This window comes from Pelecanus crispus, chromosome 1, assembly GCF_030463565.1.
Source record: "Pelecanus crispus isolate bPelCri1 chromosome 1, bPelCri1.pri, whole genome shotgun sequence".
Lineage (NCBI taxonomy): Eukaryota > Metazoa > Chordata > Aves > Pelecaniformes > Pelecanidae > Pelecanus > Pelecanus crispus.
The window spans coordinates 14471900-14487440 of NC_134643.1; the positions used below are offsets into that span (position 1 = coordinate 14471900).

Below are 15541 nucleotides of genomic sequence, written 5' to 3' on the forward strand. Positions count from 1 at the left end.
GGTAAGGAACACATCCCTGTGTTATCAACACTGTTTCCAGCACAGATCCAAAACATAGCCCCATACTAGCTACTGTGAAGAAAATTAACTCTGTCCCAGCCAACACTAGCACAATAGTCCAAACTGGTTAGTCACTCTTGAGACTGCATCTGTTCAAGGATGTGAACAGCTGGCCCTGTGCAGTAAAGCAAAGACTATTGCTAGCATTAATAGTATGTAAGCAGCATCTCATCATTCCAGAGGAGCAGTTCTTTCATAATGTGCCATGCAGTGGCTGGATTAATCATTAAATCCAATATCCTGTCCTTGCTTAGGAGCATAAGTATGCAACTAGAAGATTAAACTAAAGTCAAAATACTTGTGAGATCTATTAGATTTGCTTCCCTTGATCATTCCTGTAATAAGATCCTCTGTTAAGAGCCATTGCTAACAGTATATGTCAATGTTAATTTTCATGTTTGCCAAGGAAATACACCATTTACTACATGTGGTGTACAGTATTCTGGTTATGATAAATGAAGATATTTCAACTTATCCTTTCAGAGACCAAAAAAGAGGTTGCTGCATGTGAAGGCTCCTTTAAAAAACAAAACAAAACAAAACCACCCACAAAAAAAACCCAAATGATGATTCGATTCAAGTTAGCTAAATAATTGCATGTTTCATGCTTTGACCTCAAATGTTAAACTAACTAGCTTTCATTTAAATTTATACCAGGTTCTATCACAGTCAAGGTACCTGCCTCTCTCAAAGCCTATTTACAGTTGTCTGGAAGAAAAGTGGATGTGAGCTCAGAGATCCAGTTAAAAGAAACACAGAGTGCCTCCAAAGATGATCACGTAACTATAAGTGGTAAGGCTTACTAATCTTGGCTTCCCATAAATGTCTGTCTGGCCTTAGTCAAAGGCATCCTCGTTTCCTTATGAGTTTATTGCTCTTGGCTTCGTGTTTCATCTGTTTCAGGTTCAGATGCTTGCTTGTGCCATTGTACTCTCCGTGTTACTAGATAACATTTTCATTTTGTTTGGTAAATGACTTGTGAATGCAAACAACTGCTTCTCTAACAAAAGCCTTAGAGCCAAATACATCCTCAGCATTATTCCAGTGATTTGTGGGAGGTAATCCAGGGCTGAGTTTGACCCATTGCTTTGTTGGCTTAGACAGTCACATATAATAAATTGCCAGGGAATGTCTGTTAAAAATGTAATGAAAAGTTTTCTTTGTGTATCTCTGTTGGGTGGGAGGGGAAAGTAAAAGGGGTGTATGGCATGTTTATAAATGTACAGTATAAATGTTAAACAGTGCAGGATAGGCTGAGAAACGATGGGTGGGAGATAGCTAGGAGAAGAGCAGAAGCAGCTGGAGCATGGAGGAATAGAGAGTACATGGAAAGGTGCCTGTGATTACTGCAAACACTCTTCTAATACATTTAAAATTGTACTCTGGAATCCCAAGTCTTGCTGTTTCGTGCTTTAGAAAACAGTTGTACAATTCATTGTCAGGGTGTGTGTTTCTCTCCTCTTCTCCAGATGTGTCTATCTAGAAGTTAAGGCTGTTGCTTTTACCAATTACTCGGTTTGCTCAAGAGGAAACATTAACGTAATGTGTGTGAAGGCTCCAGCTTTGTTTTTGAACATGTTATGTCAGTATGACCTGCTATGATAGCAGATTGGGTGAGGCTTTGAGTTTTTCTTTGGTTTCAAACCTAAGAAAATATGCACAAAACTTCTTTTCCTGCCCCATGTAAGAAGATAATCTCAAAGTCAGGAAATGTTAGAAGTGTATATATATAATTTTAATATGTAGCCTGCTTATATAAAATAGTAGTCTTGAAATGTATAGGTGTGTCTCTTTCTGTCTTGAACAGTAAATAGCATTTCAATTTATTAGTGGTTATTTAATACAACTTTTAAAAAACATGATTAGAAGTCCTCAAATTAGAAACCTGTGGAAGGACCCCAGATTCCAGCAAGGGTCTGTGGAATGAATTGCCTCAGCAATAAAACAACACATCTCGCAGTGAAGGAGGACCACTGGCCAGTCAATCATCTTGTTATTCTGGCAACATTAAAGATAAGAGTGGTGTTTCAAATATACACGGCTGAATGGCTTCTCTGGTTTCACGACCCAGTCAGCGTTTATGTAGGACAGTCATCGCTGAAGCGGATGCAATTTTTCAACCGTTCTCTGTGGAAATGATCTTGACAGTTCAAGCCAAAAGTGGCTCTGATTAGTTAACCCTCAAATATACATATCCCGAAGTCATGGAAATCAGCAAGAATTATGCAGAGGCAACAGCATTAGGCCACTGATTATCGGTTGCTTTAAGAGGTTACAACATTGGACAAAAAATTCATTAAACACAGATCTAAACTTATCATAATACAGGTGAATGAAAAATATACTCTGTAATGGATTTTCTGCAGGGTACAATTCAGCTAAACTAGAGCTGGCCTGAAGAACCATATCTTCATCTGTCTTTATATCTGGCATTTAGCTTTAAGTGTTTTCTCATGTAATGTAACCAATGATTTATAGCAGCGCTCTCCTCCCTTTCCTTCACTGGTCAGTAAAAAGCACCAAACCTGAAGGGAAATGAAGTAGTTGGTGGTAACCTGTGCTTTGCTCCTTTTCTTACCCTTTGGAAAACAGTGCCTCCCCTTTCTTTGCCAATTCGCTAACATTCCTTTGGCATGGTAAGGAATGTTTCTGCTTCTCCTTCTCTTTACCTTATCCCATGGGGACAGTGTATTCTTTCTGCAGGCCAAGCACTTGTCCCCTCATTCTCAAAAATATCTTTTTCTTAAAGTTGATATTTGAGAATTTTCTTGTACAAGTAGATTCTGAAATAATTAAAAAAACATTTAATACTGTTTCTATGTCATGAAAACTTTATCCACTGTTACGTACAGAGTCTGTAGCCATCCTTCTGCTGCAACTAAAACACAAAATAGTGGTTTTGCCAAGTGGAAGAAAATTCTGTATCACAAGAGCATGGCAGTTTAGATTTGTATGCTTCTGAGCTCAAAGGTTAGTTTAAAAATAGATGATTTTTCAGAAACTGGCCAGTTCTCATGTGAATAACACAGGAACCGGCTGCTTTCAGGAAGCTTTACTTGCCTCTGGGAATATTGTGAGCGATGTTAGAGGAGGCTCTCCAGTGTGAAGACAGGGTTGAGTTCTGTGACTTGGGTAAACATGCACCTAGTCTATCACCTGCTCTAGGAAAGCCTTTCCTGCTGCTGTTATGGCACCTACAATGTACGTCATCTCCTTGCGTCATGGCTCCTGTTTCCGTGCTGAGTGGGGAAGTCAGTACGCTACAATCCCACAAGCAGTCATATCCAGGGTTTTGCAGGATAGCCAAGGAATAGAGCAGGTTTTAGTCAAAGCAAGAAGATGAAAGCCTGGAGTGAGTGCTCTAGAGGCAGAGTGATGAGAGTGTGAAAAGGTGGTTTGCTCTTTTCTAAAAAGGAAGGGACTTTGCTGCAAAATTGGGACACTTCCTGAGAAAGAGAAGGAACTAGAGAGCAGTGCCAGGGAGTTTACTTTTCAGAGTAATTTGCAGAGACAAGACATCTGTTTCCATTGACATCAGTAGGGACTCTTAGAAGTAGTATGTATGGTATAATGAAATCTGTTATAAAAACAGACTTTTCATGCTAAGCACTGGTCCAGCTTCCATCTGTGAAAGTGTTTGTTTGGCTGTCTAGTTTGAGAGTGCTTGAGTAACTCCAGTAATTTCTGATAGCGATCATGTCAAGGCATTCTTCTTCTTTCCCTGGCAAAGGGGGTAGGTAGGAAGAGGATTCTGCTTAGCCCTTGCTGCTCAATGTCTGTGCTTTCCCTGTGTCTCCAGGTCTTCCTGTGTTCTTAAATCAGCTGATTTAAGAAGCCTGTAGAGGTCATTAACTATATCTGGAACTATATATGGTAAGAGGAAGGGTAGCAGGCTAAAAAGTGTCAAACATTCAAGCAGAAAAGGAGTAGGAGACTGTCATGCCAAAGGGGTTACAAACATGTTGAAGGGCAGGGTTAAAATTCAAATAATCTTGATTTATATGCTTTTTAGGCCATTTTTCTAATAAGTCCTTTTAAGTTCAAAGTACAAAGGTAGGAATAATTACCTGTGTGGTCCCAAGAGGAGGAATATTTCAATAAAAACATCAGTAAACAGGAAACAATAATGCTACACAGTTGCAAAAACAAAAAAAAAACCAAAACCAAAACAAACAGTGTATTAACATGACTGTTCTGTAAAACTCACAATAATCCCTTGGCTTTACGTGGCATTAGTAATGCTTTACTGGAAAGTGGCCAGTTTTGAGTACTGTACTTCAAAAAGGATGACAACTGTAGAGACTCTGAAGGAGAACACATGATCAGAGGCGTAAAAAAATGATGTATGAGGGATGACTGAAAAAAGTGTTGTTTTTGTCTAAAGAAGAGAAGATAAGATGCACTTTTCCAGTATGTAAGAAATTGCTGCAGAGATGAAACAAATAAATTGTTCTCTGTCCACTGGTGATAGAACTAGAAATTATGATTTGACCTTATGGTAAAGAAGACTTGGCTAAATAATCAGATAAACTTTCTGTGGTAAGCACTTGCCTGGTGAGGCCATAGGACTGCCAGTACTGCAGATTGTGAAGAACAGGCTCGGCAAGCAAGTCAGGTTAAATACAGTGCATCTTCAGGATGTTGCTTTCAGCCCTGTTTTCTCTTGTCCTAAGTTGATGTGACCATCTGCTCCCACCCACTCCGAAGGAAGGTTATGAGGCATGTGGATGGATAAATTTGGGAACTAAATGATTGCAGCCAGTGGGCACGCTTCTGCCCACTTCCATTGCCAGCCTGTGTGTTGATAACTGTAAGCTTGCTGGAAAAAGTCTTGCAATCATTCAGAGACTTTCTTTGGATCATTGTAGCTGATGGTGTCAGTTTCCAAATCTAATTGTCTGGAATATAACCCACTGCCACCTTTTTCTTTTTTTAATCCATCTAAATCTTCCATCTCTGAGTGGTGCCAGGGACTCATCCGATTCCAGATCTTTCTCCATCCCTGGCCCCAGTTCTAGTGCCAAGTTCATATCCAGCGGCAACCTTTGACCTGATGCCATCCATCTGCTTGGTGCTGAGGGAGCTTTTAACTTTGGCAGTCGCTTACTCCATCTGGTTTTCAGCACTTGCATGAGTTCCCTTGGTAAAAGTCCCACAGTGTCACAGGTACTTCTCAGAGGCCGTGGATGTTTGTAGGTTATTGTGTGTCTGTTCTTCTTTCTCAAATTGGCAAACCATTGTCTTCATATTTTTCTGTCCTCTTACTGGGAACTTACTCTTTGGGAATGATTGTCCTCTCCCAAGTTGAGACATTCTTGCTCCCTATTTCATCCAGCGTGACAACAGTTGCAGCAGTTAACAGGACTTTTAGTCTTTGGTACTAATCCCACCCCATCTAAGCACTGGCGCTTTGCTGAGCCACATCTGATCAGTGTTCCTCTCAGAGCCATGTCTTCTGGTGACCATGCAGACAGGTAATAGGGCACTGTCTTTCACGTTAACTTAAACCTTCCCTCAAATGTCTGTCCTGGGGATGGAGAGGAATCTCCTGTTGTCTCCTCTAACCCTCTTTTTGTTGTGAAATGTTCCAGATAGACGTTGCTTCTGCCTTTTGGGTTGATCCAGCATCCAATTATTCTTTTGATCACTAGAAACTCCTTAGAGGGCCTTCTTTCTCATGTGCCTCTGGAGAGAGTCAGCCTGTCTAATGACAAGATTCCCTTGAAAAGATGGGCATTGATACCACTGTCCTATCTCTGACTTTCCAGGTTTCTCTTAATAACTTCAAGTCTTTTTACTGTTTGGTTCTCCAAGTAGATTGTGGTGGGAAGCACCTTTCTCCTTACAACAATCATTTGCTCAGGCATGCACTGAAATAATAAGGCTTTCATGTCTGCGTGAGGCTATATCTGGATTCCCCTCTGGAACGCAGGGGATTTAGACATGTTTTGTACCTCTGTGTCCTTCAGGAATAACTTATTTCTCACCGCTTACAGAATGGCTGCTCATCCATTAGTACTGGGAGAGCAGCCTGTGAGGTGCTTGTGGACTTATTCTGTAGGATTGCATCAAAGCCAGTGTGAAAGGAGGGAGCTGACTGCGTGAGCCGTGTACACTCCATACAAGGCTTTACGGATGTGTTTAACTGCTTCTGTTATCAGAAATTCTATATTGTTTGCTTTACTGTAATTTCTGTGGTTTTAGCTGCATGGAGTTCCAGGGTTAAATACAAACACAGGTGAAGGTGCAGTGAATAATGTGAGGCAAGCAACTTGCCTTTAAAAGGGAAGTAACTGAAAGAGCTTGTATTATGGCAGTCTGCTGAAACTTAACAGCTGTCCGAGTGTAGCACTCCTCCTTCTCCCACTGTGCAGCTGACTGGGGCCTGTTGCATCCAGAGTTATGGTTCTCATCCCAGGAGTAACGCTGTCTGCTGCCGTGTCCCTCCCTGGTTTCTCTGTTCTCAAGGCACTTCCTCAAAACTTTCCTTCTTTGCTAGAAGCAATTTTTATTGACTCTACGCCACTAGAATTGAGTGGAAGGAGCTTTGGTTTACAGTTTTACAAAGTTCCTCTAAACACTGACCCTCTGTGAAGCCTTGACCCTTAAGCAGTATCTTAAAAAAAAAAAAGCAAAAAAAAAAAAAAAACCAAAACCAACCACAAAGACCAAGGTTGTATCTGGAAAAGATTACATTCCTTCAAGTCAAATAGAAAGTTCATCCAACTTTTATAAAACACATTAGATGAGATGCTATCCTACATACTTTTATTGGTTTCAGCTTGCATTTAACTCAAGCTGTTCACGGCCTTTTTGAGATATACCACAGTCCTAACAGTACCAGTGAAAAACATTTAAAATATGCTCATCTTCATGAGTTGTCTGGTACAGTAGAGCTCACTATTCACTTGCCTTCCTGGAGGCTGGAGAAGTTAAACAGTCAGTACTTCACTGCATAGTGTTCTGCAGAGGTGTTCTCTGCCTTTAGACACGCATGGGGGAAAAAAAAACCTTTTCCTGGGTGTTAAATTGAAGAAGTGGCCACCAGCATACTGGTGCATTTATCTTCTTCTGAGCTCATGCTGTCGTCTTGATTGGTGGGTTTTGAAATGAAAATGAATTTTTTTTCCCCCTCCTTTCCTTATTCTCAATCTAGCAGGCTGTTGGCTTTAGTGATTTAGTCATACTAGCAAAGTCATCCTCAAAATTCACTTATGTTCCCACAGTATTCAGAGTACAGGCAGTGAGTACATTTAAGACCAAACTATCATCAAAAGGTCTCCAACTAAACCTTGTTGCTTGATTAGTGCTTCATACACAAAGCTATTTAAATATCTTAAGCTTGATTTGAACCTGCTGCTGGCGATTGGCTTAATAACCTTAAAATAGTTTGAAGATCTTCGTCCCTAGGGAGTGGAACTTGACACTCACTTTCCTGCGGGCAGTTTGATATTTTCTGCATTCCCTTCACAGGCAAATCTCCAAAAGAAGCATAAGGAACAAAACATTTTTCTAAGTTCACATAGCAAATGCAAAATGAGAAACAGAGCTCAGACAACAACTGAGCTTTAATACAGCTCTTGTTAATTTGTTTCTGTGTTTAAAACTCTTCAACTTTTGCTAAAAAGCGTAGCAGGGTGTAAGCAGTGCATGAAACTGTTCATTTACAGGGCTGATTCTGTGCTCCAGTGTTTGTTCCTTGTATGCAAGCACAAGCCACAGTGACAAAAACATGAGAGAAGGGAACTGGGACCAAGCACTCCAATACGCACTTTATGGAAATATATCTCCACCCTACATTTATTGTGTCCTCTCTCTTTAGGAAAAAAGCTGTATTTTCAGGCCACTACAACTCTGTTAAGGGATCAACTGAAATTTTCCTTTATACTTCTTTGTTGTTCATTTTTTGACACCTGGAGGCTATTTTCTGTTTAAAATTCAGACTGATCTAATGTTTTAAGGGCTACCTCTACTTAAAAGATAGGTTTTGTTTTAATTTCTGTTCTGTATTCTCTAATACAATACTATTACAAACTGATTATTCAGGAAAGCTTTCTGAGGAGCGGAAATTTCAGATTTTAACAGTTTTCACGTACAACACGTTTGTCCAACTTTGTGATGATCATCATAGATTTAAGTCCATAATGAGATGGGGAGCAGTACTGTAGATTCTGCCTTACAGTAGGAATGATACTGAGACTGCTGCTGCCTGGAGCAATCAGGAGTGCAGAAATTGTACTAGGACATCCACATGGAGATCCTTGAAGGCATGTTGTAGTCTGATAACAAAGGACACCGAAATACCTCTTCGTTCAGTGGGAGAACTCCATCAGTGTTCGACTCCTCTGAAAATCCCGTACTTCTAAACAGTACCTCAACCTACTTGTGAATTGGTGTGGGTTTGGCCCGTAACCTTCAATTAATCCCACTTAGAAGTACCAAAGCGCTGAAATGCCGTTGAAAAGTTCTGACACATAGGCTTGAGTTGTGGAAACCGATGCAGTGATGTCAGTTGGAGTTTTGCCACTGTTTTTGACGTGGCCAAAGTTTAACTTCAGCTGTGTTAACAGGTCAGAGCAGAGCATGTTTGCAAAGTTGCTTCAGAATCTGCTTCCCTGCCATCCCTCGTGCTATTCCAGGCTCACATTAGTTCTAAACTTAGAACTCACTTGGTCACATAAATGCTAAAGTAATAATAAAAGATATTTTGTAAAGATAAACAAGTGTGAAGGTTGATCTTGTGATAAAGGCACTGATTTGGGACTTGAAAGATCCCAGTTTAATTCCCAATTTGGTCATAAATCTTCTGTATAAGTTTAGAAGGTCACTTATTCTTTCTTGGCCTCAGTTTCTTAATTGTAAAATGAGTGTAAGTTGAACTTTCTCCTGTGTTATACAGTGAGCTTTTCAGAGCATGACCATGCATACTAAGTTTCTGTGAAACATGTAAGAAGACAGACATCTCAGGGTGTGGGTGTTTGGGTTTTATCCATTATCATAAGAAAGCAGTAATAGTAGCAACATGTTTGGTCATCTGGAAAATCAGGTCTTACCCATGTCTCTTTTTCATCTTTATTGTAAACATGGAAACTTTTCAAGTTACTTAGCCAGATTAATGTCTAATGTAGATGTATTTCCTAGCCCATAATAAAAACTACGGTACTATATAATAAAACCCACAACTTTATTGTAATAACATATTATGGGGAAATGAGATTAATGAAAAAAACTCTATCAAGAATGAAATGTCAGAAGCCCGTGTTAAAAATATATAAATTCTACCAAATAGAAGTCTTATAAGTATTTCCAGGGAGCTTAAAAAAAAAAAAAAAAGCAGCAATGTGAAGATGATATATTTACTGTGTGTCAAATTAAACTAAACAGAACTCTCTTTTCCAGGTCACATGAATCAAAGGAATGAAACAGACAAATGGATTAAGGCTGACACACAAAATGGCAAAGTGTGTCTTAAAAGCCAAAGCTGGATCCAGTCTGTCAAGCTGAAGAGTTCTTAAAGGTGAAAGAGGCCAAAGAGATTAAATCAAGAAATTGTAAAGGAACATTTCTGTAAAATTATAAAACTTTCTTGATGCATATTCATAATATGAGAGAAACAATATTAAAAACGAGGGCGTTTTAACCCAAGATTTGCCTGTGACAGTGGCTGGTGCTTAACAGGTCTGGTTTACTTTTAGTGCCTTTTAGGAACGACAAGATCTTACATATTCAGAATTTGTATAACTTGACCTACTTACCACGTCAATTTAAAAGCTGATAACTTTCAAACAAAAGTTTGGAGTTGTCATTGAAAAATAAAAAGTATTTTCCACATCTGGTATTTGAAAATATGAATGTTTACTTCCAAGATAACGTGCTCTGCAAGCTGTTTTCTATTTTTAAATGAAATGTCACAGTACTGTGGGAATTCTACTGGTTTATGCAAAATGCAGAGAGTTTTCTTCAACCAAATTATTTGTGTCATGGATAGGATAAAACCACTTCCAGAACTGTAGTTCTTATTTGGTCTTCTGCTTAGGGTGTTTGACCCCTAAGCAGTTTCTGCCTTGTCAATGGGTACTGTATGTGTAAAACTACTTCTATGAAATGACAGAACTTGTTCCATGTCATCTTGAACCACTTATTTGTGGATAGAAATAAGAACATGAGCTATGTCTACCACTGTTTGTCTGCAAAGAAAAGCTTGTAAAATAAACACTCAAAAATGCAATGGGTCTGGCTGATTTCAAGGAGGAACACTCCACCAACTGGACTTCAGATAAGAGTCCACATGAGCATTCCCCTAAAGTAAAAGCTACAAAGGCGTGGAAGTATTGGCGCAATAAGTGAGAGCTGTAATCTGTTTATTTGCTATACTTCCAGTGACTTACCGTCAGCCGTGCATGACGGGACTGTAAGCTCTTTGAGGCAGAAAGGCAGAGGAGGGAGATGAGGGAAACGTGTAAGCCCTGCACAAGGGCGTACATGATTTTTGTGGAGGATTTTGTGTTACCGTAATACAAATGCACAGTAAAGTAAATGGAGCTTTTAAAAGCCTTTCCATATATATATATATATATATGCCCTTATAAAAGAAGGATGGAAATTTGTGTTTTAAAACTGAAATGTAAGAGCTCCTGCCAACTGAGTGGATGGAGAGTAGCAAAGAAGAGTTCAGAGTGTCAGCTCAGGTTTTAAGTTGTGTATATGTACTTTAGATCATAATGGTACATCACAAAATTCACTTTTCCCACAGAATTCCCGAAGAGGTATAATTGCCCCTGGCTAATGGACTTCAATAGACAAGACAGCGTTTTTAATGTAATCCAGGGTGGTTAAAAACTCCACATTCTGTTTGCTGTTGTGTGTACTGTTTGTTTGGATGAGGTGGGCACTGATGTGTATGGCAAATTTTATGTATTTTTAATATAAACACTAATATATAAAACATTACTAATATTATTACTAAAAGCAATATTATGTTACTAGATATTACTAGTTATTAGTAAATATTATTATAATCTTAAAAGATACAAAATTAATAAATGTGTAATGGTTTTAATTTCCTGAAAAATTTTTGAAACTAATGATTTCTGTGCACTGCTGCAGACAAAGTGAAAGAAGCACCACTGCATTGAAAATAAAAACAGTGTAGTAGATATTTCATAAAATAGAGTCCATTTAATGGTTCCATTATTCACCCGGACTACAAAGCCTGTCAGCCTCTGTGATTAAGGTCGTGCCTTTTGGAACTGCTGCATCAGCAATTTTAGGGAGCATAGTAAGAAAACATGTTATTTCTTCCATGTTCAAAAGTAAGCAAGCTAAGGCATTCATATTCTAAACCCAGCTGGAATTAAACATTAGGATTGGTAGTTACTTGCTTAAAAAAGTTTAAATGAGCCATCAGAAAAATTGTGTTACCACTAAAGCTACTCTGATTCTTGCCAAGCTAATAAATGTTGAGACCAGCTACAACTTTAACACAAAGATCAAGAATGAGCCAAAGACAGACAAATCTTTGGGAGTTTCCCGAAAGGCGTTTGAGTAATGTCTTGTTCTGCTATAGTGAAGTGAAACTTTATATTTTTCTGTAGACAAGGAAAGATTAGTGGGTTATCAGTAATTAGGATTTGAATGGCAAATCCTACATGTGCGCTTTTATTTTTTTTTTCCCATTTGATGAGAAGACATGTTCTTGTAACTGGAGAAAATTTATCCTTTAACACTTTTCTCATCTGTGCTCCTTTTCATTTGATTCTCCTGACTCTGTCAGCTGCCAGCTAGCCTGCAGTTCAGATCTGCAAATGTAAACATCAGCTCCCTTAGCGAGTTGAACTTAGCCTGAGAGGCTTTTATGAGATTTAGGGCTCTGGGTGCACAAGTGACCACTGAGAAATAGAGAACTGTGCTTAAACGTGCGCGTGTAGTTGTGTATTAAGGAATCAATCGTCACTACCTATTCCCTGTTGTTCATTGCTCAAGAAAAACTGTAGTTAATGAGTACCAGCCACGTCAAGTGTGAGGTTCTGTGGGAAGCCAGAGTGTTTATGTCCTGGAGAGGACCTTCATGGCAAACAAGAACCCCAGACACACGCAGACTTATTTATTGATTACTCTGCATGGGACTACAACAACAACTTATTGTTGAAAGATGAGGACAGCTTGCATCAACAGCTGAAGGTTAGCCATGTTGTTTCAGTGCGGCTGTCTTGCTTGAAGGCGTACACGCTCCTGCGAGAAAGATTCGCAATGCTTCCTTATTAATTCAACAAACAGCCTTTTATTGAAGTATGATTAGTTTTAAGAAAAATAATATAGTGTTCTTTTCATGCTCTAGTGAAAAACCCTTGAACTGTAGATGATGTTGTGCAATTTCTTCATCTTTCATTTTGAAGAATTTGTTTATTCGGGCTCTGATGTGTGGTTTTTGGTGAAGGTGAATATGTTACCATCCCGGTCATATCCAAGCCAGGAAGGAGGGTCAGCATCATTATGTTCTTGTTTCTCCACTTGGGCTGTGTATTTCAAAACAGCTTGTCTGCAACAAGAGTTCAAAAAAAAAAAAATTACAAAAGTAAGAAAAAAAATTTACAGAAGCTGTTTCTACAAAGGATACTAAAAGCTGTTTAATGAGCAAAAATTTCTTTGTTTTAACTGAAGCTATTGATATTATAAGAGGTGTTGTGGAAATTAAAAAAAAATTGGTTAGGCCGTAGAGTCACAGAATAAATTAGGTTGGAAGAGGCCTCCAGAGATTGTTTAATCCTGGTCTTGCTCTAAATGGATCCAACTAGACCAGGTGGTTCATGGCTTTGCCAGCTGAGTTCTGAATATCTCTAGGGATAAAGATTGCACAGCCTCTCTGGGATCCTGTTCAAGTGTTTGACCAGCCTCCCGATTAGAAAATAGTTTCCTTGTATGTAGTCAGAACTTTATGTATGTTACTTGTCCTGTCAGTGCCCCTTTGAGAAAAGTCGGGGCGTGTCTTCTCTTCTGTATCCTCTGATCAGAGTTACCGGTGGCAATAAGGTCTCCCCCAGCCCGCGCCTTTCCTCGTGACTGAGCAAAGACTCTTTCAGCGTCTCTTCACACATGGCGTGCTCGGCCCTTCAGCGTGGTGCCCCTCGCCTGCACTTGCTCTAGCGTGTCAGCGTCTGTCTTGTCTCGGGAGCCTAAAGCATGGATCTTTGGGACTGAGTAGGCGATGCCATTGGAATAATAGCGTTGGGTTTTGAAGAAAACATAATATCAAACAAGAAAAATAAAACAGTTGCACCAAAAGATATCACAGAGTCTCCAGAGCGGTTCTTCATAGCTGTACAGGAAAGCTGTAGTAACTGTGCTGGTCCCTATCTCTTTTTACCCTTTCCTGGTACACCACCTGCTTTCTTTTTGGCTAACCTCTCCGCTTGCAGTTATCTTCTGTCACCCACGTCTTTTAAAAGGTGTATTGTTTCTGAAACTCAACTGAATGTGCAAGGGGCAGTGTTACAGAGCCTTGCTGTTACCTGCACCGGCCCCGAGCTCACCCCAAGGCTGTGTTTTGCAGCTTTTGTGATAGCTGAACCAGAAGAGAATGGCATGACCCCTCTGATCTCCCCCAGCCCCCTTGCAGCATTAGAGCACAAAAACAATGAACTAGAGCAAACTGGCACAGAAATAGGAGTAAATCAGGCCTGCTGAGTGAGCCAGCCTAGAGAGAAGTTGAAGAGCAACTCTCTCCTCTCCCTCGTTTCCAGGCAGTATGAGTCCAGCAACTTCCATTGCCTTCCTGAGCTGAAGAAAACCCACCACTTTCAGTCTTTTGAACGTCTCTTTCTTTCCATCACTTCTACGCCTTGGCTGTCAGCCCGATCCTGGCTGCGCGGAGCACCCGCCTCCCCCGGCCTCCCCCTCGCTGGCTCTCCCGCTCCAGAACGCTCCCCGGGGCTGCGCGTGCTCATGTGCTCGCTGGGGAAGAGCCAGCTCTGCATCTCCCAGCCTCGTCGGGAGGTCCAGCCTCATCTGGTGTGTCCCAGCCGCAGCAAGGTAGCCTTTCTACCTGCTGGCCAACCTCCTAAGCTCTGTAACAATTACGATACGGCATCTAGACAATACCAGAAACAAATCCAAATTAAAGTCATCTCTTATCCGCCAGTAATGCTACTACAGGGTTTGGGTTTTTTTTCCCCAAAGTGGAAACGCTGAAGATGGTTACAAAAGAGGCAGACATGCACAGCTGTAATGCTTGCACCACCACAGCAGGAAAGGGGAAGCGGGGAGGGGTGGAAAAGGGACAAAATTAATGAAGCAAGGGGGGCTCCTTTTCAACCACTGCGGGATACTATTTTTTTTTTTTTAAATCTAACACTGACACACTGTATGAACACAAGGCTGTATCTGTTTTTATATGAGGGAGGCCTGTGCCACTGAGGAATGTGTGCAAAATTTATATGAGCTATAAGCTCTAAGCTATAAAATAAAAATCAACTCATCCAAGTCCAAATTCCTGTTTTTCATGGAAACTGCAATGTATGGCAGCTGTCTGAAGCATGTATAAGGGGAGCTGTTACTATTTTTTTGGAAATCTATGCTGTCCCATGCCTGGAGCTACAGTTGATTAGTTTGCCAGAGACAGCCATTCATTAATCATCAACACATGGCAAAATAGATCGTTTATTTAAGATTTACTGTACTATGATAAAGCCTGCTTATTTATTTATATAGTGTCTTAGCGCATTGATGAATAAAAGCAGTTCAGCAAATAATTACAATTATCTTTGGCAAAGCAAGCGTCTCTTGGTATAAGGCACGCAAAAGTACTGGCCCAAACACATAGCCTGAGCAGCACCGAATATAGAATTGAATCGTTACCCAAAGTTTCAATCCTTTTTACTAGGAGGGGGTAGCTAGGAAATAACAGTTCTGTATCATGGTCTGAATCCTGAGCCATTCCAAAATTCAGAAATGTTTGACTGGGTCCATTACAATAAAAAGCAGAGGTTTTGAAAAAGACTTTTTGAGATGAGGTTACAACACCCAATCAAGAGTAAAAGGTAATGGAAAATAAAAACTTAAACATGGGAGAACTGTTTATAGTGCAAATGCAGGAAAAACAAAGCCGAAGAGGCAAGCGAAGGCAGACAGCTAATGGGAAAAGCAGAAAGCATCCTGCAAGCATGCTCCAGGTTACAAAAAGTGATAAGGCTACATAAAATCTGAAGTATTCTGAGGTCTATGTCAGCTGCAGTAGCTGTATCATTTTATGGCATCCAGTTCAAGTGCACACAGTGGCTGACCCATGGCACTCCAGGAGCCTCCATGTCACTTCTGAAGAGTGAGTTACAGTCAGTGAGCAGACAGTGCTATGATATTTTTGTTGCTTCTTCAAGAGAAAACATAAGAGTAATTATTCTTAGTCCTTTTTCAAATCATGTGTAGGCTGTCTTCATTTCTGATGACACGTGTTGGAGTCCCAGATCCTTCCTGCCCTGAGACCTGA

General features: G+C 40.1%; 2 protein-coding genes across 2 annotated transcripts in view; one reads left to right on the plus strand and one right to left on the minus strand.

Annotated features, from left to right (window-relative positions):
- FAM185A (family with sequence similarity 185 member A) overlaps window positions 1-11041 on the plus strand; it is a gene marked incomplete at its 5' end in the record, with an annotated part of 51988 nt that extends 40947 nt beyond the window's left edge. Inside the window, 2 exons of the mRNA XM_075727729.1 lie at window positions 718-852; window positions 9460-11041. Of these exons, the coding sequence (XP_075583844.1) occupies window positions 718-852; window positions 9460-9575 (251 nt within the window). The remainder of the gene's footprint in view (window positions 1-717; window positions 853-9459) is intronic.
- A 1420-nt stretch (window positions 11042-12461) lies between these two features.
- The window catches only part of FBXL13 (F-box and leucine rich repeat protein 13), a 97432-nt gene continuing 94352 nt past the window's right edge, over window positions 12462-15541 (minus strand). Inside the window, exon 21 of the mRNA XM_075717000.1 lies at window positions 12462-12598. Within this exon, the coding sequence (XP_075573115.1) occupies window positions 12463-12598 (136 nt within the window). The 3' untranslated portion in view covers window position 12462. The remainder of the gene's footprint in view (window positions 12599-15541) is intronic.